This window comes from Oncorhynchus mykiss, chromosome 15, assembly GCF_057628025.1.
Source record: "Oncorhynchus mykiss isolate SJ-2025 chromosome 15, ASM5762802v1, whole genome shotgun sequence".
NCBI lineage: Eukaryota > Metazoa > Chordata > Actinopteri > Salmoniformes > Salmonidae > Oncorhynchus > Oncorhynchus mykiss.
The window spans coordinates 82,921,454-82,942,658 of record NC_143036.1 but is presented as its reverse complement, the minus strand read 5'-3'; the positions used below and the strand labels follow the sequence as shown (position 1 = coordinate 82,942,658).

The window sequence follows — 21,205 nt, the reverse complement described above, 5'->3', positions numbered from 1 at the left end:
CACTGTTAGTCCCTCGGGGGTCATATCCTGCTGTTAGTCCCTCGGGGGTCATATCCTGCTGTTAGTCCCTCGGGGGTCATATCCTGCTGTTAGTCCCTCGGGGGTCATATCCTGCGGTTAGTCCCTCAGGGGTCATATCCTGCTGTTAGTCCCTCGGGGGTCATATCCTGCTGTTAGTCCCTCGGGGGTCATATCCTGCTGTTAGTCCCTCGGGGGTCATATCCTGTGGTTAGTCCCTCGGGGGTCATATCCTGCTGTTAGTCCCTCGGGGGTCATATCCTGCTGTTAGTCCCTCGGGGGTCATATCCTGCTGTTAGTCCCTCGGGGGTCATATCCTGCTGTTAGTCCCTCGGGGGTCATATCTTGGGTTGGGTCACAGTGAACTGAAGACCCAGTGTAATGGAAACAATGTCCTTCAGAAAAATCCATAACATTATACATCTCATGGCAGAAGTCCACATCTCTATTCTGGTTAAACCTCCAGTATTATGATTTGCTCCTCCTGGGCCTAATCTATGGGCCAGTTTCCCCAGACACAGTTTAAGCACAGTCCTAAAACCGATCATGTCAAATGGTAGATTCTCCATTGACTGTTCTTCTACAGCGGAGAAACCAGCCATATCCGTTCAGCGGGTTCATAGGAGGTCCTCGTCGGGTGTTTAATTCTTCACGTGACGACCGGTGTCTTCGTCCCAAATGGAGCCCCTATATTCCTTCTCCAAGGGAACACTACCTGAGCCAACCGAGTGCACCGTAAAGGGAATGGGGAACCGTTTGGGGACGTAGCCAATATCTTACACAGCTTTTTTTGGCTTCCCCAACAGAACATCAACCGTGTTCCCTTTACAGACGGAACATGATGCGTTTTGGAAATTGAGTTTAGGGGTGTTAGTCAACAACTTAAAAATTCATGTTGTGACGGGATTTATTTCTTAATAAAACATTAAAATAAATTAAAAAAAAAGGGAAGTTGCTGTTTTTGCTTCTTCGATACACCTCCTCCCAAAGAGACAGAAGAAGTTAAAACAACACTAGATGGCTCTCCCGGTCTCAATAACCACAATTCAGAAAATGTCATTAACAAATGACTCAATAGTTTTACAGGCCTGCCTGTCTACAAAATGAAAAAGGCAAAACGACATCGACAAAAGATAAGAACAAAACAGCTCCTTCAACACCCTGGAATGACCGCTGCATGACTATAGAAAGGACAGATAGGATAGATAGGCAGACAGATAGATAGGCAGAAAGGACAGATAGATAGGCAGAACGGATAGATAGGCAGAAAGGATAGATAGGCAGACAGATAGATAGGCAGAAAGGACAGATAGATAGGCAGAACGGATAGATAGGCAGAACGGATAGATAGGCAGAACGGATAGATAGGCAGAACGGATAGATAGGCAGAACGGATAGATAGGCAGAACGGATAGATAGGCAGAACGGATAGATAGGCAGAAAGGATAGATAGGCAGAAAGGATAGATAGGCAGAAAGGATAGATAGGCAGAAAGGATAGATAGGCAGAAAGGATAGATAGGCAGAAAGGATAGATAGGCAGAAAGGATAGATAGGCAGAAAGGATAGATAGGCAGAAAGGATAGATAGGCAGAAAGGACAGATAGGCAGAAAGGACAGATAGGTAGAAAGGACAGATAGGCAGAAAGGACAGATAGGTAGAAAGGACAGATAGGTAGAAAGGACAGATAGGCTGATTTTATACCTGGCACAGGTTCCATTTCAATCCCCACTCAAAAACACAGCTTGGAGAATACATTTCCCCCTTGGTACAGGTCTAGGATCAGCTTCCCCCCACCAATCAGAACCTTAACTAATGGTGACCCAAGACCACCGACTTTACACCCCCCCCCCCCCCCCAATCAGAACCTTAACCAATGGGGAGGGAAATTCAAAAGTGACCCAAGAACACCGACTTTACCCCCCCCCCCAAAAAAAAAAAACCTTTAAATTACACTAGTCTTTCAGCAGGCAGGTAGGTGACAGCAGCCATCTTGTTCACAGGTGCAACAGGTGAATGGAGCTTCTGATTCCTCTGTGATAAAAGCAATATGAAAGCAATATGAAAGCAATATGAAAGTCCACGACAAGAAGAGAAAGTCTCATTGGTAGGTTATCACATGCACGGCCCAGATAGCTATTCACCAACAGAATCAGAGATGTTGGGGGGGTGGGGGGGTTTGATTGGATGAGTGGGGGGGTGGGGGTGGGGTTTGATTGGATAGTGTTCTGGGAATGTAACCAAGCTGAGAGGAGGAGCCGTGTCTCGTTGAAGGAGAGCAGTCAAACTTGTAACAGCACGACGCAAATGTAAAACCTCTGACGACAGCAGCTGCTATCCAACATATAGACTAGAGCAGAACCCCTATTCAATCATTCCCTTCTGACCGGGAATATCGGGACGCAGTCCTGCTTCTTCCGTCCTTTAGACTTCACTCTGACCTTCAGCTAGAGGGAGAACCATTGTACGGCGTTCTTGTAAGCTTCCATCCTTCCTCGTACAAACTCACTAGAAAAAAGTCCGTGCCCCCCTCCTCCTCCAAAATAAAACGGTCAGAGAGACTCTCCGTCCTCCACACCCCTGCAAACTCGGTACTAGAGGATTGTGATCGGGCTCTCCCCCCCCCTCAAAACACCAAGTCTGAAGAGGCACTGGCGGCCATCTTAGATTCACACGGTTTCTTTTTCTAACAGACCTGTTGTTGTCCCTTCCGAAACAACGGTCACTCGGCTGATTTCAAAAAGGCTCTTTGTGATGCTAACGTAGCGAGCGGAGTTCCCCACTTCTGGTTTTCAGGGGGAAACGGAAGTTAGGTTGAACCACACTGTGTGTCCCTGAAAAAAAGCGGATGATGGCGTTTTTCCGGTCGACTCCACATAAACGAATCAAAATGATCCAAACAAGGGGTTAACATGGAGTTCTGCTGTGAGCGAAATGACAAAGACAAGATCCCGGAGGTAGGGCAGATAGACATAAAATCAGACACAGGATCCCGGAGTCTGGAAAAAAAAATGTGTGAAAGCATCCTTCATTGGAAAAGGGACAGATCTGTGAGAGAGAGCGCTGAGGGGACAGTTTCAGAATCGCTGTCCTTTCAGTGAAGCTTGCGTGTGACCTATCACCGGGTAGGAATGCCTTGTAGTGACAGTAAAAACGTCAACAATCTCGTCAACAAAAACTAAAATAACAAATAGCTCAGCTTAAAATCCCAAAACAAACAAGAACTGTTTTTTTCATTTTCTTCAAATAAATTAATTCTTTCAAGTCCTCTTCCCACAGGGTCGACTCCGGGAAATCCAGCTTATCAGCGATTGGCTCAGACCTGGCCCCGTTCATCTCGGGTAACCAATGAGCAGCCAGGAAAGAAGTGTGGTTTCCTGTGCCTGTAGCTCCGCCCTCTTCGTCACGGAGGGGAGTGAGAAGGCGTGTGCTGCCCAAACCCTCGACCTCTAACCTCTCGACCCCTAACCCCAATCCTGTCCTTGTGCTCTCAACAGTTATATTCCTCCTTCATCAGTCCTACAATTAAGAAGTGCTGTTCTCTCCTTTTACAGTTCTCTCTTCTTCCTCTGGTTTGGTTTCTTCAGTGTGTCTGGTTGTGTGTCATTCAACTTTTCATTTTCCTTGTTTCTAAAATCAGATGTTGTAGTTTTTCCCCCCCCCCGATGTGGTGATTCCCCGGCGGAGATCTCATCTGTAGAGCTCCTGAGACGTGGAGCGGTGAGAGGAAGAGGCTGTCCTGTCTGTCTCTCCAGGTGTGGAAAGTAGAAAACAGCACGTTCTTTTGAGACCAGGATGTTGGTTTTTGGTTACATGGATGAAGTAATCCACCGCAGGAACACAAGACTTGTTGAAGAGTGACGAGGGATGGACTGGCTGAACTGGTGGAATCTGGATCAGCATCTTATTTAAATGCTGAAAACTCCCCTGGAATGAAGAGAAGAGAGAGAAGATCAGGTTGGAAGAGAGGAGAGAGAGACAGTAGTACAGAGAGAAAGAGAGAAAGAGAGAGAGGAGAGACAGCAGTACAGAGTGGAAGAGGGAGAGAGGAGAGAGACAGCAGTACAGAGTGGAAGAGAGAGAGGAGAGAGACAGCAGTACAGAGTGGAAGAGAGAGAGGAGAGAGACAGCAGTACAGAGTGGAAGAGAGAGAGAGGAGAGAGACAGCAGTACAGAGTGGAAGAGAGAGAGGAGAGAGACAGCAGTACAGCGTGGAAGAGAGAGAGAGGAGAGAGACAGCAGTACAGAGTGGAAGAGAGAGAGGAGAGAGACAGCAGTACAGAGTGGAAGAGAGAGAGGAGAGAGACAGCAGTACAGAGTGGAAGAGAGAGAGGAGAGAGACAGCAGTACAGAGTGGAAGAGAGAGAGGAGAGAGACAGCAGTACAGAGTGGAAGAGAGAGAGGAGAGAGACAGCAGTACAGAGTGGAAGAGAGAGAGGAGAGAGACAGCAGTACAGAGTGGAAGAGGGAGAGGATAGAGACAGCAGTAGAGCGGAAGAGGGAGAGAGGAGAGAGACAGCAGTACAGCGTGGAAGAGAGAGAGAGGAGAGAGACAGCAGTACAGCGTGGAAAAGGGAGAGGAGAGAGACAGCAGTACAGAGTGGAAGAGAGAGAGAGGGGAGAGACAGCAGTACAGAGTGGAAGAGAGAGAGAGGAGAGAGACAGCAGTACAGAGTGGAAGAGGGAGAGAGGAGAGAGACAACAGTACAGAGTGGAAGAGAGAGAGAGAGGAGAGAGACAGCAGTACAGCGTGGAAGAGAGAGAGAGGAGAGAGACAGCAGTACAGCATGGAAGAGGGAGAGGAGAGAAACAGCATTTAAAATGGCAGTAACACTCTGTACATGGAGAAACTACAGGACCCCCAGCGCGTGTGTGGCCCCTCACCGTATCCCCCCTGTATCGGGGTTTTGGGGGAGGAGCAGGCGTACAGGCTGAAGTCCTCCGTCTGGAACCCGGCTCGGTTCAGTGAGGGTTCCGACGCGGAGCGGTGGATCTTGGGTAAAGAACGCGCCAGCAGCTCAATGGACGCCAGGATCTGACAGAGGAGGTCAGAGGTAAAAAATAAAAAAACACAGGAGGTTAATAGGTCATCCCTAGCCAATCACCTCTCTCGAATCACTCGTGTCAAATAGGGACAAAGCTGACAGCCAAGTCAGAGAATCTTAGATTGAGGCTGTCAGCAGAACCTCAGCTGGGCTTTCCAGCAGCTTTTAAAAACACAGTGAGACGTTAGTGTGAATGTATTTCTAGTACTCAGAGGACACCTGGTGGTGGAAATAACACATTCTCCTTCATACATACAAGTTAAACAACGCCAAGGAGGGCTGGCTCGGTCCCCACACAGGTTACCAGCCTTAACCTCATGAGCAGGAAGAGGTTTCTGGTGAGGTGAATATCTTGGTGGGGTGGATAGTCTTGGTCATTTTAAAACATTCAGCTCAACCCCTGGCATGTAGAGTGAAGTGGTCTCCATAGTTACCTGAGGGAATAGGGGTCCCGTCTCCATAGTTACCTAAGGGAATAGGGGTCCCGTCTCCATAGTTACCTGAGGGAATAAGGGTCCCGTCTCCATAGTTACCTGAGGGAATAGGGGTCCCGTCTCTGTCGTTACCTGAGGGAATAGGGGTCCCGTCTCCATAGTTACCTGAGGGAATAGGGGTCGTTCCTCTCTCTTCTTCTTCATACAGTCAGCCATCAGCCTCCTCATGGCTTTAGGACAGTTGGAGCGCACCTTACTGAGGTCAGGAGACAGGTATCCCCGACCCACCATGAAGATTATCTAGAGGGGAGAGGTGGAGGGTTAGAGGTCAGGAGACAGGTATCCCCGACCCACCATGAAGATTATCTAGAGGAGAGAGGTGGAGGGTTAGAGGTCAGAGGTCAGGAGACAGGTATCCCCGACCCACCATGCAGATTATCTAGAGGGGAGAGGTGGAGGGTTAGAGGTCAGGAGACAGGTATCCCCGACCCACCATGAAGATTATCTAGAGGAGAGAGGTGGAGGGTTAGAGGTCAGAGGTCAGGAGACAGGTATCCCCGACCCACCATGCAGATTATCTAGAGGAGAGAGGTGGAGGGTCAGAGGTCAGGAGACAGGTATCCCCGACCCACCATGCAGATTATCTAGAGGAGAGAGGTGGAGGGTTAGAGGTCAGAGGTCAGGAGACAGGTATCCCCAACCCACCATGCAGATTATCTAGAGGAGAGAGGTGGAGGGTTAGAGGTCAGGGGTCAGGAGACAGGTATCCCCGACCCACCATGCAGATTATCTAGAGGAGAGAGGTACAGGGTCAGAGGTCAGGGGTAAGAGACCTTGCTCAGGTAGGACAGGACCCCAGACATCAACTCATAGAGAACATTATAAATTCATATTCTAGATGTATATTAAACAGGAGAGATATCTACCTGGTCTCTGTTATTGATGTTGGAGTAGGGCAAGGCCCCAGACATCAACTCATAGAGAACATTATAAATGTATCTAAAACAGGAGAGATATCTACCTGGTCTCTGTTATTGATGTTGGAGTAGGGCAAGGCCCCAGACATCAACTCATAGAGAACATTATAAATGTATCTAAAACAGGAGAGATATCTACCTGGTCTCTGTTATTGATGTTGGAGTAGGGCAAGGCCCCAGACATCAACTCATAGAGAACTATCCCGAAGGCGTAGACGTCAGACTGGAAGCTGTAGGGGTTCTTATCCTGCAGGCGGATGACCTCTGGGGCCTACAGGCAGACAGCAGAGTCACACAGTTTACCAAGATATACAGCCACATTGGGCAGGATCGGGATCAATTACAGTCAAGTCAAGAAGTACACTGACAATTACAATTCTCTTCAAAATGGAGGAACATTTGGAATTAGAATTTTGGGGTTTACTTCCTGAATTGATTGGAATTGACCTTTCACCTTGTACACTGGGTCTCAAAAGTATTCTCCTTGCGCCTTCCATCCTCGCCTCCTTCTCAAACCGCACTGGAGGAGAAGATTTGAAGTACCGCCCCCCCCCAGACCCTCTCCACCAATGAGCTTTGAGATGGAGGCCAGAAGAGAGGAGGGTAAGGAATTGAAGAAAGACTAATTGTGTCCCGAGCTCATGTCACATTTAGACTGATGCATTGACCAACAGATATCTGATCCTTTCAGAGCAGCTCTGATAACGTAGATTACATTCTGATAACGTAGATTACACATTCTGACAACGTAGATTACATTCTGACAACGTAGATTACATTCTGACAACGTAGATTACATTCTGACAACGTAGATTACATTCTGACAACGTAGATTACACATTCTGACAACGTAGATTACACATTCTGATAACGTAGATTACATTCTGACAACGTAGATTACATTCTGACAACGTAGATTACGTTCTGACAACGTAGATTACACATTCTGACAACGTAGATTACATTCTGATAACGTAGATTACATTCTGACAACGTAGGTTACACATTCTGATAACGTAGATTACATTCTGATAACGTAGATTACATTCTGACAACGTAGGTTACACATTCTGATAACGTAGATTACATTCTGATAACGTAGATTACATTCTGATAACGTAGATTACATTCTGATAACGTAGATTACATTCTAATAACGTAGATTACATTCTAATAACGTAGATTACATTCTAATAACGTAGATTAATGTGGTTAGAGGGTTGGGCCAGTAACCGGAAGGTTGCTGGATCGAATCCCCCGAGCTGACAAGGTAAAGAAACCTGACGTTCTGCCCCTGAGCAAGGCAGTTAACCCACTGTTCCCCGGGCCCTGAGCAAGGCAGTTAACCCACTGCTCCCCGGGCCCTGAGCAAGGCAGTTAACCCACTGCTCCCCAGGCCCTGAGCAAGGCAGTTAACCCACTGTTCCCCAGGCCCTGAGCAAGGCAGTTAACCCACTGTTCCCCAGGCCCTGAGCAAGGCAGTTAACCCACTGTTCCCCGGGCCCTGAACAAGGCAGTTTTAAAAAACAGAGAACCATGGATGTATCTGTTCCCCAGGCGCTGAAGACGTGGATGTTGACTAAGGCAGCCCCCCCGCACCTCTCTGATTCAGAGGGGTTTGTGGGTGAAATGCGGAAGACACATTTCAATTGGACAACTGACTAGGTATCCCCTTTCCCTAGATTGAATTATAATAATGTAGTTTGAATTCTCTTGCTGGTTGTTCAGTCTATTCAGGTTCTCCTCTTAATCCCTGCAGTATCACTCACCATCCACAGGATGGAGCCAGAGAGCTGTTCAAACTGGTGGGAGCCGCTCCAGCGTGACTTCACTGTGGCCAGGCCGAAGTCTCCTATCTTCACGGTCAGGTCCTCGTGTAGGAAGATGTCTGGGAGGAGAGGGGTTAAGGAACAGAAAGCTAAGGGACCGCTGTCTGGGGAGAGGGGGAGCTCCGTCTGGGGAGGAGAAGGGGAGCTCCGTCTGGGGAGGAGAAGGGGAGCTCCGTCTGGGGAGGAGAAGGGGAGCTCCGTCTGGGGAGGAGAAGGGGAGCTCCGTCTGGGGAGGAGAAGGGGAGCTCCGTCTGGGGAGGAGAAGGGAGGGAGGAGAGGGGGAACTCCGTCTGGGGAGGAGAAGGGGGGGGAGGAGAGGGGGAACTCCGTCTGGGGAGGAGAAGGGGGGGAGGAGAGGGGGAACTCCGTCTGGGGAGGAGAAGGGGGGGAGGAGAGGGGGAACTCCGTCTGGGGAGGAGAAGGGGAGCTCCGTCTGGGGAGGAGAAGGGGGGGAGGAGAGGGGGAGCTCCGTCTGGGGAGGAGAAGGGGGGGGGGAGAGGGGGAACTCTGTCTGGGGAGGAGAGGGGGAACTCCGTCTGGGGGGGAGAGGGGGAACTCCGTCTGGGGGGGAGAGGGGGAACTCCGTCTGGGGGGGAGAGGGGGAACTCCGTCTGGGGGGGAGAGGGGGAACTCCGTCTGGGGGGAGAGAGGGAACTCCGTCTGGGGGGGAGAGGGGGAGCTCCGTCTGGGGGGGAGAGGGGAGCTCCGTCTGGGGGGGAGAGGGGGAGCTCCGTCTGGGGGGGAGAGGAGGAGCTCCGTCTGGGGGGGAGAGGAGGAGCTCCGTCTGGGGGGGAGAGGAGGAGCTCCGTCTGGGGGGGAGAGGGGGAGCTCCGTCTGGGGAGAGACCTGGGGAGCTCCGTCTGGGGGGGAGAGGGGGAGCTCCGTCTGGGGAGAGACCTTATAGAATGGGTCAAAGGTCAGACAAGACTGAAAGGTGCTTGTTGGAAAAAAAGGTGAAAGGTCAGAGGTCAGAGAGGATACTGTTGCTCTTCAGATCTCTGTGGATGATGGATTTGGCGTGCAGATAACTAGGGAGGAAAACCACAACAATCCCATGTTAGTTAGTAATCAATAAACACTGGTACACTAGACATATTTACAGTCCCATGTTAGTTAGTAATCAATAAAAACACTGGTACACTAGACATACAGTCCCATGTTAGTTAGTAATCAATAAACACTGGTACACTAGACATATTTACAGTCCCAGGTTAGTTAGTAATCAATAAAAACACTGGTACACTAGACATACAGTCCCATGTTAGTAATCAATAAACACTGGTACACTAGACATATTTACAGTCCCATGTCAGTTAGTAATCAATAAACACTGGTACACTAGACATATTTACAGTCCCAGGTTAGTTAGTAATCAATAAAAACACTGGTACACTAGACATACAGTCCCATGTTAGTTAGTAATCAATAAACACTGGTACACTAGACATATTTACAGTCCCATGTCAGTTAGTAATCAATAAACACTGGTACACTAGACATACAGTCCCATGTTAGTTAGTAATCAATAAACCCTGGTACACTAGACATACAGTCCCATGTTAGTTAGTAATCAATAAACACTGGTACACTAGACATACAGTCCCATGTTAATTAGTAATCAATAAACACTGGTACAGTGTACCAGTCTGTCCGTGTTAAGACTCTCCTAACCTCCACTGTAGCAGTCAGTCAATGTTAGGACTCTCCTAACCTCCACTGTAGCAGTCTGTCCACGTTAAGACTCTCCTAACCTCCACTGTACCAGTCTGTCCACGTTAAGACTCTCCTAACCTCCACTGTACCAGTCTGTCCACGTTAAGACTCTCCTAACCTCCACTGTACCAGTCAGTCCACGTTAAGCCTCTCCTAACCTCCACTGTACCAGTCTGTCCACGTTAAGACTCTCCTAACCTCCACTGTACCAGTCTGTCCGTGTTAAGACTCTCCTAAACTCCACTGTACCAGTCAAGACTCTCCTAACCTCCACTGTACCAGTCAGTCCACGTTAAGCCTCTCCTAACCTCCACTGTACCAGTCAAGACTCTCCTAACCTCCACTGTACCAGTCTGTCCACGTTAAGACTCTCCTAACCTCCACTGTACCAGTCAGTCCACGTTAAGCCTCTCCTAACCTCCACTGTACCAGTCAGTCCACGTTAAGCCTCTCCTAACCTCCACTGTACCAGTCAGTCCACGTTAAGACTCTCCTAACCTCCACTGTACCAGTCAGTCCACGTTAAGCCTCTCCTAACCTCCACTGTACCAGTCAGTCCACGTTAAGACTCTCCTAACCTCCACTGTACCAGTCTGTCCACGTTAAGACTCTCCTAACCTCCACTGTACCAGTCAGTCCACGTTAAGACTCTCCTAACCTCCACTGTAGCAGTCAAGACTCTCCTAACCTCCACTGTACCAGTCAAGACTCTCCTAACCTCCACTGTACCAGTCAGTCCATGTTAAGACTCTCCTAACCTCCACTGTAGCAGAGTTATGAGTTCTGCAGGTACCTACAGTAGTTCAGAGGCTGACTCATTTAAATGCAGCTATATCTACTGTGTTGACCAGAGACTGAGCACATCAATGCCTTATGAGACAGACAATGGAAAGTAGGAGAGTCAGCGTAGCGGACGAGGGTGTGAACCAGGAGAGTCAGCGTAGGGGACGAGCGTGTCAACCAGGAGAGTCAGCGTAGGGGACGAGGGCGTGAACCAGGAGAGTCAGCGTAGGGGACGAGCGTGTCAACCAGGAGAGTCAGCGTAGGGGACGAGCGTGTCAACCAGGAGAGTCAGCGTAGGGGACGAGCGTGTCAACCAGGAGAGTCAGCGTAGGGGACAAGGGCGTGAACCAGGAGAGTCAGCGTAGGGGACAAGGGCGTGAACCAGGAGAGTCAGCGTAGGGGACGAGGGCGTGAACCAGGAGAGGCAGCGTAGGGGACGAGCGTGTCAACCAGGAGAGTCAGCGTAGGGGACGAGCGTGTCAACCAGGAGAGGCAGCGTAGGAGACGAGGGCGTGAACCAGGAGAGGCAGCGTAGGGGATGAGCGTGTCAACCAGGAGAGTCAGCGTAGTGGACGAGTGTGTGAACCAGGAGAGTCAGCGTAAGGGACGAGGGCGTGAACCAGGAGAGTCAGCGTAGGGGACGAGGGCGTGAACCAGGAGAGTCAGCGTAGGGGACGAGGGTGTGAACCAGGGGATGCATCCCAAATAGCAGCCTATTCCCTATGTCTGGGACTAGTTCTGGGAACAGGGTGCTAGTCGGGGTACATCCTGTGTGTTGTAGACTAACTCACTCCATGCCCTGCGCGGTCTGCCGGGCGATGTCTATGAGCTTGATCATCTCAAACTTGGTCTCTATGATGTGTAGATGGTGGTAGAGGGAGGAGCCCTCACACCACTGGGTCACGATGGCCAGCTGAGGCTTGGTGGTGTAACCCATGAACAGCAGGATGTTGACGTGACGAGTCTTCCTGTTAGGAAGCAGGGAGAGGATATCAAAACCACTGAGAAGGAGCTTTTAGTTATCCACCCAGCATGCTATTTCATGACGGAACAGAAGCCCTGCTATTTCATGACGGAACAGAAGCCCTGTTATTTCATGACAAAACACAGAAGCCCTGCTATTTCATGACGGAACAGAAGCCCTGTTATTTCATGACAAAACACAGAAGCCCTGCTGTTTCATGACTAAACACAGAAGCCCTGTTATTTCATGACAAAACAGAAGCCCTGCTATTTCATGACGGAACAGAAGCCCTGTTATTTCATGACAAAACAGAAGCCCGGTTATTTCATGACAAAACACAGAAGCCCGGTTATTTCATGACAAAACACAGAAGCCCGGTTATTTCATGACAAAACAGAAGCCCTGCTATTTCATGACAAAACACAGAAGCCCTGTTATTTCATGACAAAACAGAAGCCCTGCTATTTCATGATGGAACAGAAGCCCTGCTATTTCATGACAAAACACAGAAGCCCTGTTATTTCATGACAAAACAGAAGCCCTGCTATTTCATGACAAAACACAGAAGCCCTGTTATTTCATGACAAAACAGAAGCCCTGCTATTTCATGACAAAACACAGAAGCCCTGCTATTTCATGACAAAACAGAAGCCCTGCTATTTCATGACGGAACAGAAGCCCTGTTATTTCATGACGGAACAGAAGCCCTGCTATTTCATGACAAAACACAGAAGCCCTGTTATTTCATGACAAAACAGAAGCCCTGCTATTTCATGACAAAACACAGAAGCCCTGTTATTTCATGACAAAACAGAAGCCCTGCTATTTCATGACAAAACAGAAGCCCTGCTATTTCATGACAAAACACAGAAGCCCTGTTATTTCATGACAAAACAGAAGCCCTGCTATTTCATGACAAAACACAGAAGCCCTGCTATTTCATGACAAAACAGAAGCCCTGCTATTTCATGACGGAACAGAAGCCCTGTTATTTCATGACGGAACAGAAGCCCTGCTATTTCATGACAAAACACAGAAGCCCTGCTATTTCATGACGGAACAGAAGCCCTGTTATTTCATGACGGAACAGAAGCCCTGCTATTTCATGACAAAACACAGAAGCCCTGCTATTTCATGACGGAACAGAAGCCCTGCTATTTCATGATGGAACAGAAGCCCTGCTATTTCATGACAAAACAGAGAAGCCCTGCTATTTCATGACGGAACAGAAGCCCTGCTATTTCATGACAAAACACAGAAGCCCTGCTATTTCATGACAAAACAGAAGCCCTGCTATTTCATGACAAAACAGAAGCCCTGCTATTTCATGACGGAACAGAAGCCCTGCTATTTCATGACAAAACACAGAAGCCCGGTTATTTCATGACAAAACACAGAAGCCCTGCTATTTCATGACAAAACAGAAGCCCTGCTATTTCATGACAAAACACAGAAGCCCGGTTATTTCATGACAAAACACAGAAGCCATGCTATTTCATGACAAAACAGAAGCCCTGCTATTTCATGACAAAACAGAAGCCCTGCTATTTCATGACGGAACAGAAGCCCTGTTATTTCATGACAAAACACAGAAGCCCTGTTATTTCATGACAAAACAGAAGCCCTGCTATTTCATGACAAAACACAGAAGCCCTGTTATTTCATGACAAAACAGAAGCCCTGCTATTTCATGACAAAACACAGAAGCCCTGTTATTTCATGACAAAACAGAAGCCCTGCTATTTCATGACAAAACACAGAAGCCCTGCTATTTCATGACAAAACAGAAGCCCTGCTATTTCATGACGGAACAGAAGCCCTGCTATTTCATGACAAAACACAGAAGCCCTGTTATTTCATGACAAAACAGAAGCCCTGCTATTTCATGACAAAACAGAGAAGCCCTGCTATTTCATGACGGAACAGAAGCCCTGCTATTTCATGACAAAACAGAAGCCCTGTTATTTCATGACAAAACAGAAGCCCTGTTATTTCATGACAAAACAGAAGCCCTGCTATTTCATGACAAAACAGAAGCCCTGTTATTTCATGACAAAACAGAAGCCCTGCTATTTCATGACAAAACACAGAAGGCCTGCTATTTCATGACAAAACAGAAGCCCTGTTATTTCATGACAAAACACAGAAGCCCTGTTATTTCATGACGGAACAGAAGCCCTGCTATTTCATGACAAAACACAGAAGCCCTGCTATTTCATGACAAAACACAGAAGCCCTGCTATTTCATGACAAAACACAGAAGCCCTGCTATTTCATGACAAAACACAGAAGCCCTGTTATTTCATGACGGAACAGAAGCCCTGCTATTTCATGACAAAACACAGAAGCCCTGCTATTTCATGACAAAACAGACGGCCTGCTATTTCATGACGGAACAGAAGCCCTGCTATTTCATGACAAAACACAGAAGCCCTGTTATTTCATGACAAAACACAGAAGCCCTGTTATTTCATGACGGAACAGAAGGCCTGCTATTTCATGACAAAACAGAAGGCCTGCTATTTCATGACGGAACAGAAGCCCTGTTATTTCATGACGGAACAGAAGCCCTGTTATTTCATGACGGAACAGAAGCCCTGTTATTTCATGACGGAACAGAAGCCCTGCTATTTCATGACGGAACAGAAGCCCTGCTATTTCATGACAAAACAGAAGCCCTGCTATTTCATGACAAAACACAGAAGCCCTGTTATTTCATGACGGAACAGAAGGCCTGCTATTTCATGACAAAACAGAAGCCCTGTTATTTCATGACGGAACAGAAGGCCTGCTATTTCATGACGGAACAGAAGCCCTGTTATTTCATGACAAAACACAGAAGCCCTGCTATTTCATGATGGAACAGAAGCCCTGTTGTTTCATGACAAAACACAGAAGCCCTGTTATTTCATGACAAAACAGAAGCCCTGCTATTTCATGACGGAACAGAAGCCCTGCTATTTCATGACGGAACAGAAGCCCTGCTATTTCATGACGGAACAGAAGCCCTGCTATTTCATGACGGAACAGAAGCCCTGCTATTTCATGACGGAACAGAAGCCCTGCTATTTCATGACGGAACAGAAGCCCTGCTATTTCATGACGGAACAGAAGCCCTGCTATTTCATGACAAAACACAGAAGCCCTGCTATTTCATGATGGAACAGAAGCCCTGTTGTTTCATGACAAAACACAGAAGCCCTGTTATTTCATGACAAAACAGAAGGCCTGCTATTTCATGACGGAACAGAAGCCCTGCTATTTCATGACAGAACAGAAGCCCTGCTATTTCATGACAAAACACAGAAGCCCTGCTATTTCATGATGGAACAGAAGCCCTGTTGTTTCATGACAAAACACAGAAGCCCTGTTATTTCATGACAAAACAGAAGCCCTGCTATTTCATGATGGAACAGAAGCCCTGTTGTTTCATGACAAAACACAGAAGCCCTGCTATTTCATGATGGAACAGAAGCCCTGTTGTTTCATGACAAAACACAGAAGCCCTGCTATTTCATGACAAAACAGAAGCCCTGCTATTTCATGACAAAACAGAAGCCCTGTTATTTCATGACAAAACAGAAGGCCTGCTATTTCATGACGGAACAGAAGCCCTGTTATTTCATGACAAAACACAGAAGCCCTGCTATTTCATGACAAAACACAGAAGCCCTGCTATTTCATGACAAAACAGAAGCCCTGCTATTTCATGACAAAACACAGAAGCCCTGCTATTTCATGACAAAACACAGAAGCCCTGCTATTTCATGATGGAACAGAAGCCCTGCTATTTCATGACAAAACAGAAGGCCTGCTATTTCATGACAAAACAGAAGCCCTGCTATTTCATGACAAAACACAGAAGCCCTGCTATTTCATGACAAAACACAGAAGCCCTGCTATTTCATGACAAAACAGAAGCCCTGCTATTTCATGACAAAACACAGAAGCCCTGCTATTTCATGACAAAACACAGAAGCCCTGCTATTTCATGACAAAACACAGAAGCCCTGCTATTTCATGATGGAACAGAAGCCCTGCTATTTCATGACAAAACAGAAGCCCTGCTATTTCATGATGGAACAGAAGCCCTGCTATTTCATGACAAAACAGAAGCCCTGCTATTTCATGATGGAACAGAAGCCCTGCTATTTCATGACAAAACAGAAGCCCTGCTATTTCATGACAAAACAGAAGGCCTGCTATTTCATGACGGAACAGAAGCCCTGCTATTTCATGACGGAACAGAAGCCCTGCTATTTCATGACGGAACAGAAGCCCTGCTATTTCATGACGGAACAGAAGCCCTGCTATTTCATGACGGAACAGAAGCCCTGCTATTTCATGACAAAACAGAAGCCCTGTTATTTCATGACGGAACAGAAGGCCTGCTATTTCATGACGGAACAGAAGCCCTGTTATTTCATGACAAAACACAGAAGCCCTGCTATTTCATGATGGAACAGAAGCCCTGTTGTTTCATGACAAAACACAGAAGCCCTGTTATTTCATGACAAAACAGAAGCCCTGCTATTTCATGACGGAACAGAAGCCCTGCTATTTCATGACGGAACAGAAGCCCTGCTATTTCATGACGGAACAGAAGCCCTGCTATTTCATGACGGAACAGAAGCCCTGCTATTTCATGACGGAACAGAAGCCCTGCTATTTCATGACGGAACAGAAGCCCTGCTATTTCATGACGGAACAGAAGCCCTGCTATTTCATGACAAAACACAGAAGCCCTGCTATTTCATGATGGAACAGAAGCCCTGTTGTTTCATGACAAAACACAGAAGCCCTGTTATTTCATGACAAAACAGAAGGCCTGCTATTTCATGACGGAACAGAAGCCCTGCTATTTCATGACAGAACAGAAGCCCTGCTATTTCATGACAAAACACAGAAGCCCTGCTATTTCATGATGGAACAGAAGCCCTGTTGTTTCATGACAAAACACAGAAGCCCTGTTATTTCATGACAAAACAGAAGCCCTGCTATTTCATGATGGAACAGAAGCCCTGTTGTTTCATGACAAAACACAGAAGCCCTGCTATTTCATGATGGAACAGAAGCCCTGTTGTTTCATGACAAAACACAGAAGCCCTGCTATTTCATGACAAAACAGAAGCCCTGCTATTTCATGACAAAACAGAAGCCCTGTTATTTCATGACAAAACAGAAGGCCTGCTATTTCATGACGGAACAGAAGCCCTGTTATTTCATGACAAAACACAGAAGCCCTGCTATTTCATGACAAAACACAGAAGCCCTGCTATTTCATGACAAAACAGAAGCCCTGCTATTTCATGACAAAACACAGAAGCCCTGCTATTTCATGACAAAACACAGAAGCCCTGCTATTTCATGATGGAACAGAAGCCCTGCTATTTCATGACAAAACAGAAGGCCTGCTATTTCATGACAAAACAGAAGCCCTGCTATTTCATGACAAAACACAGAAGCCCTGCTATTTCATGACAAAACACAGAAGCCCTGCTATTTCATGACAAAACAGAAGCCCTGCTATTTCATGACAAAACACAGAAGCCCTGCTATTTCATGACAAAACACAGAAGCCCTGCTATTTCATGACAAAACACAGAAGCCCTGCTATTTCATGATGGAACAGAAGCCCTGCTATTTCATGACAAAACAGAAGCCCTGCTATTTCATGATGGAACAGAAGCCCTGCTATTTCATGACAAAACAGAAGCCCTGCTATTTCATGATGGAACAGAAGCCCTGCTATTTCATGACAAAACAGAAGCCCTGCTATTTCATGACAAAACAGAAGGCCTGCTATTTCATGACGGAACAGAAGCCCTGCTATTTCATGACGGAACAGAAGCCCTGCTATTTCATGACGGAACAGAAGCCCTGCTATTTCATGACGGAACAGAAGCCCTGCTATTTCATGACGGAACAGAAGCCCTGCTATTTCATGACAAAACAGAAGCCCTGCTATTTCATGACAAAACACAGAAGCCCTGCTATTTCATGACAAAACACAGAAGCCCTGTTATTTCATGACAAAACAGAAGGCCTGCTATTTCATGACGGAACAGAAGCCCTGCTATATCATGACAAAACACAGAAGCCCTGTTATTTCATGACAAAACAGAAGGCCTGCTATTTCATGACGGAACAGAAGCCCTGCTATATCATGACAAAACACAGAAGCCCTGCTATTTCATGACAAAACAGAAGCCCTGCTATTTCATGATGGAACAGAAGCCCTGTTATTTCACGACGGAACAGAAGCCCTGCTATTTCATGACGGAACAGAAGCCCTGTTATTTCATGACAAAACAGAAGCCCTGCTATTTCATGACGGAACAGAAGCCCTGCTATTTCATGACAAAACAGAAGCCCTGTTTACACTATACTTGTCGGTTATACTGTATATCCCAACACACCTAAGACCTGGAAGGTAGCAGTTAATCACCTCAACATCTGCAGGTAAAACTAGTATTCCACCACTGTGTACATGCCAAGCTTTTCATGACATGACTTAACCGTTAAAACGTGTCTTACCGAAGGACTCCCACTTCGTTCTTAAAGGCCTGTAGCTGCTGTGGGGTGGGAGCTGTCACGTTCAACATCTTCACCGCCACGTCTCCGTGCCACTTGCCCTTGAAGACGGTCCCAAAGGATCCGGAGCCTATCCTCTGACCCAGGGTGATCTGACCTTCTGGGATCTCCCAGTCGTCACTCGAGTCCCGTCTGCCCAGGGTTTTCTACATGGGGGGGGGGGGGGGGGGCACACACAGATGGTTTTACTTCCTGCTTTTACAACAGAGCCGGTCTTAAAGTGGCAGCGCACGGTGACAGGCTCTGTGCGTGTCACCACACTGTGTGTGTTTTTACTAGGTCTTTCTCCAACTGAATACCTGGTCATTTTCTAGCCATCTTGACAACTCCTATAGTCATTGGTTGGCATCTCAGTCATATTGTAAACTTATTGATCCTGCTTTGTGATACACCAATCAGCTCTGAGGTCTGTGTTCCTTATACACCAATCAGCTCTGAGGTCTGTGTTCCTTATACACCAATCAGCTCTAAGGTATGTGTTCCTTATACACCAATCAGCTCTGAGGTCTGTGTTCCTTATACACCAATCAGCTCTAGGAAGGTCTGTGTTCCTTATACACCAATCAGCTCTAGGAAGGTCTGTGTTTTGTAGCGGTTGTGTCTCACCATCTTATTGCGGTCGTCAGACGAGGACGATGACTTCCTCTCTCTCTGTGGACACGGAGACTTCTGAGGAGCCTTCACATTGGTCAATGAGCCAGGCAGCGAGGCCGGGGGCGTGGCCGACAGCCCTGCAGTCGACCCTAATTGGAAGTAGGAGAGGGAGGGAGGGGGTTAGGGGGGGAGGGAGGGAAGGGGGGGGGGGGGGGGTGGAGGAGGAAAACAAAAGAAAAGGAAAGATGAGGATGAGAAGAAACAGAGGGCAAACAGAAGGCGGTAGGAGGAGGAAGAGGAGGAAGAGGAGGAAGACAGGGCTTGAGTGATAGAGAGAAGGGATATGTCCAGTCCCAAACTGACACCTAGACCCTATGCCCTGGGATCGACCCCTAGACCCTATGCCCTAGGATCGACCCCTAGACCTTATGCCCTAGGATCGACCCCTAGACCCTGTGCCCTGGGATCGACCCCTAGACCCTATGCCCTGGGATCGACCCCTAGACCCTATGCCCTAGGATAGACACCTAGACCCTATGCCCTAGGATCGACCCCTAGACCTTATGAAATGATTTGACGGGTATAAAACAAAACAGTGAAACTTCCACCTAGCCAATCAGAGAGCAAGTTGGAACAATTACCCTATTGCTTACACCTGTCAAAAAACATCTCTGATCTCCACAAGTGCATGGGGTCGATCATAGGGTCTAGGGGTCCGATCATAGGGTCTAGGGGTCGATCATAGGGTCTAGGGGTCCGATCATAGGGTCTAGGGGTCGATCATAGGGTCTAGGGGTCGATCATAGGGTCTAGGGGTCGATCATAGGGTCTAGGGGTCGATCATAGGGTCTAGGGGTCGATCATAGGGTCTAGGGGTCCGATCATAGGGTCTAGGGGTCCGATCATAGGGTCTAGGGGTCGATCATAGGGTCTAGGGGTCGATCATAGGGTCTAGGGGTCGATCATAGGGTCTATGGGTCGATCATAGGGTCTAGGGGTCGATCATAGGGTCTAGGGGTCGATCATAGGGTCTAGGGGTCGATCATAGGGTCTAGGGGTCGATCATAGGGTCTAGGGGTCGATCATAGGGTCTAGGGGTCGATCATAGGGTCTAGGGGTCGATCATAGGGTCTAGGGGTCGATCATAGGGTCTAGGGGTCCAATCATAGGGTCTAGGGGTCGATCATAGGGTCTAGGGGTCGATCATAGGGTCTAGGGGTTCGATCATAGGGTCTAGGGGTCCGATCATAGGGTTTAGGGGTCGATCATAGGGTCTAGGGGTCGATCATAGGGTCTAGGGGTCGATCATAGGGTCTAGGGGTCCGATCATAGGGTCTAGGGGTCCGATCATAGGGTCTAGGGGTCGATCATAGGGTCTAGGGGTCGATCATAGGGTCTAGGGGTACGATCATAGGGTCTAGGGGTCCGATCATAGGGTCTAGGGGTCCGATCATAGGGTCTAGGGGTCCGATCATAGGGTCTAGGGGTCCGATCATAGGGTCTAGGGGTCCGATCATAGGGTCTAGGGGTCCGATCATAGGGTCTAGGGGTCCGATCATAGGGTCTAGGGGTCCGATCATAGGGTCTAGGGGTCCGATCATAGGGTCTAGGGGTCCGATCATAGGGTCTAGGGGTCCGATCATAGGGTCTAGGGGTCGATCATAGGGTCTAGGGGTCCGATCATAGGGTCTAGGGGTCCGATCATAGGGTCTAGGGGTCCGATCATAGGGTCTAGGGGTCCGATCATAGGGTCTAGGGGTCCGATCATAGGGTCTAGGGGTCCGATCATAGGGTCTAGGGGTCCGATCATAGGGTCTAGGGGTCCGATCATAGGGTCTAGGGGTCCGATCATAGGGTCTAGGGGTCCGATCATAGGGTCTAGGGGTCGATCATAGGGTCTAGGGGTCGATCATAGGGTCTAGGGGTCGATCATAGGGTCTAGGGGTCGATCATAGGGTCTAGGGGTCCGATCATAAGGTCTAGGGGTCCGATCATAGGGTCTAGGGGTCCAACTATTCCAACGCATAAATAGAGACTGACATGTAATCAAGGTTTGAAATGATTTTCCCTCTAATATAATATTATATATATATATATATATATCTATCTATCTATCTATTTGGGATACTTGCGGTCAATTTGCAGCGATACAAATGATTAATAACTATGCTCCAGCAACCCCTTACCATCCGCTCAAGGATGAAGAAAACAATTTGACCCACGACTGAATGTAATTAGGGATCCTTGGCGTAGG

General features: G+C 47.8%; 1 protein-coding gene across 4 annotated transcripts in view; it reads right to left on the bottom strand.

The window, feature by feature from the left end:
* Positions 1 to 3,636: 3,636 nt before the first annotated feature.
* braf (B-Raf proto-oncogene, serine/threonine kinase) overlaps positions 3,637 to 21,205 on the bottom strand; it is a 51,376-nt gene continuing 33,807 nt past the window's right edge. For 2 of the 4 annotated variants that reach the window (XM_090201406.1, XM_090201405.1), the window contains 9 exons: positions 18,964 to 19,100; positions 18,301 to 18,503; positions 11,591 to 11,767; positions 9,285 to 9,331; positions 8,244 to 8,362; positions 6,614 to 6,745; positions 5,663 to 5,797; positions 4,903 to 5,053; positions 3,637 to 3,945 (listed from right to left, as the gene is read on the bottom strand). In XM_090201406.1, coding sequence (XP_090057532.1) covers positions 3,923 to 3,945; positions 4,903 to 5,053; positions 5,663 to 5,797; positions 6,614 to 6,745; positions 8,244 to 8,362; positions 9,285 to 9,331; positions 11,591 to 11,767; positions 18,301 to 18,503; positions 18,964 to 19,100 — 1,124 coding nt within the window. In that variant the 3' untranslated portion in view covers positions 3,637 to 3,922. Of the gene's footprint in view, positions 3,946 to 4,902; positions 5,054 to 5,662; positions 5,798 to 5,942; positions 6,003 to 6,613; positions 6,746 to 8,243; positions 8,363 to 9,284; positions 9,332 to 11,586; positions 11,768 to 18,300; positions 18,504 to 18,963; positions 19,101 to 21,205 lie in introns of those variants that run through there. The other 2 variants (XM_090201407.1, XM_090201408.1) reach the window with 2 other exon arrangements.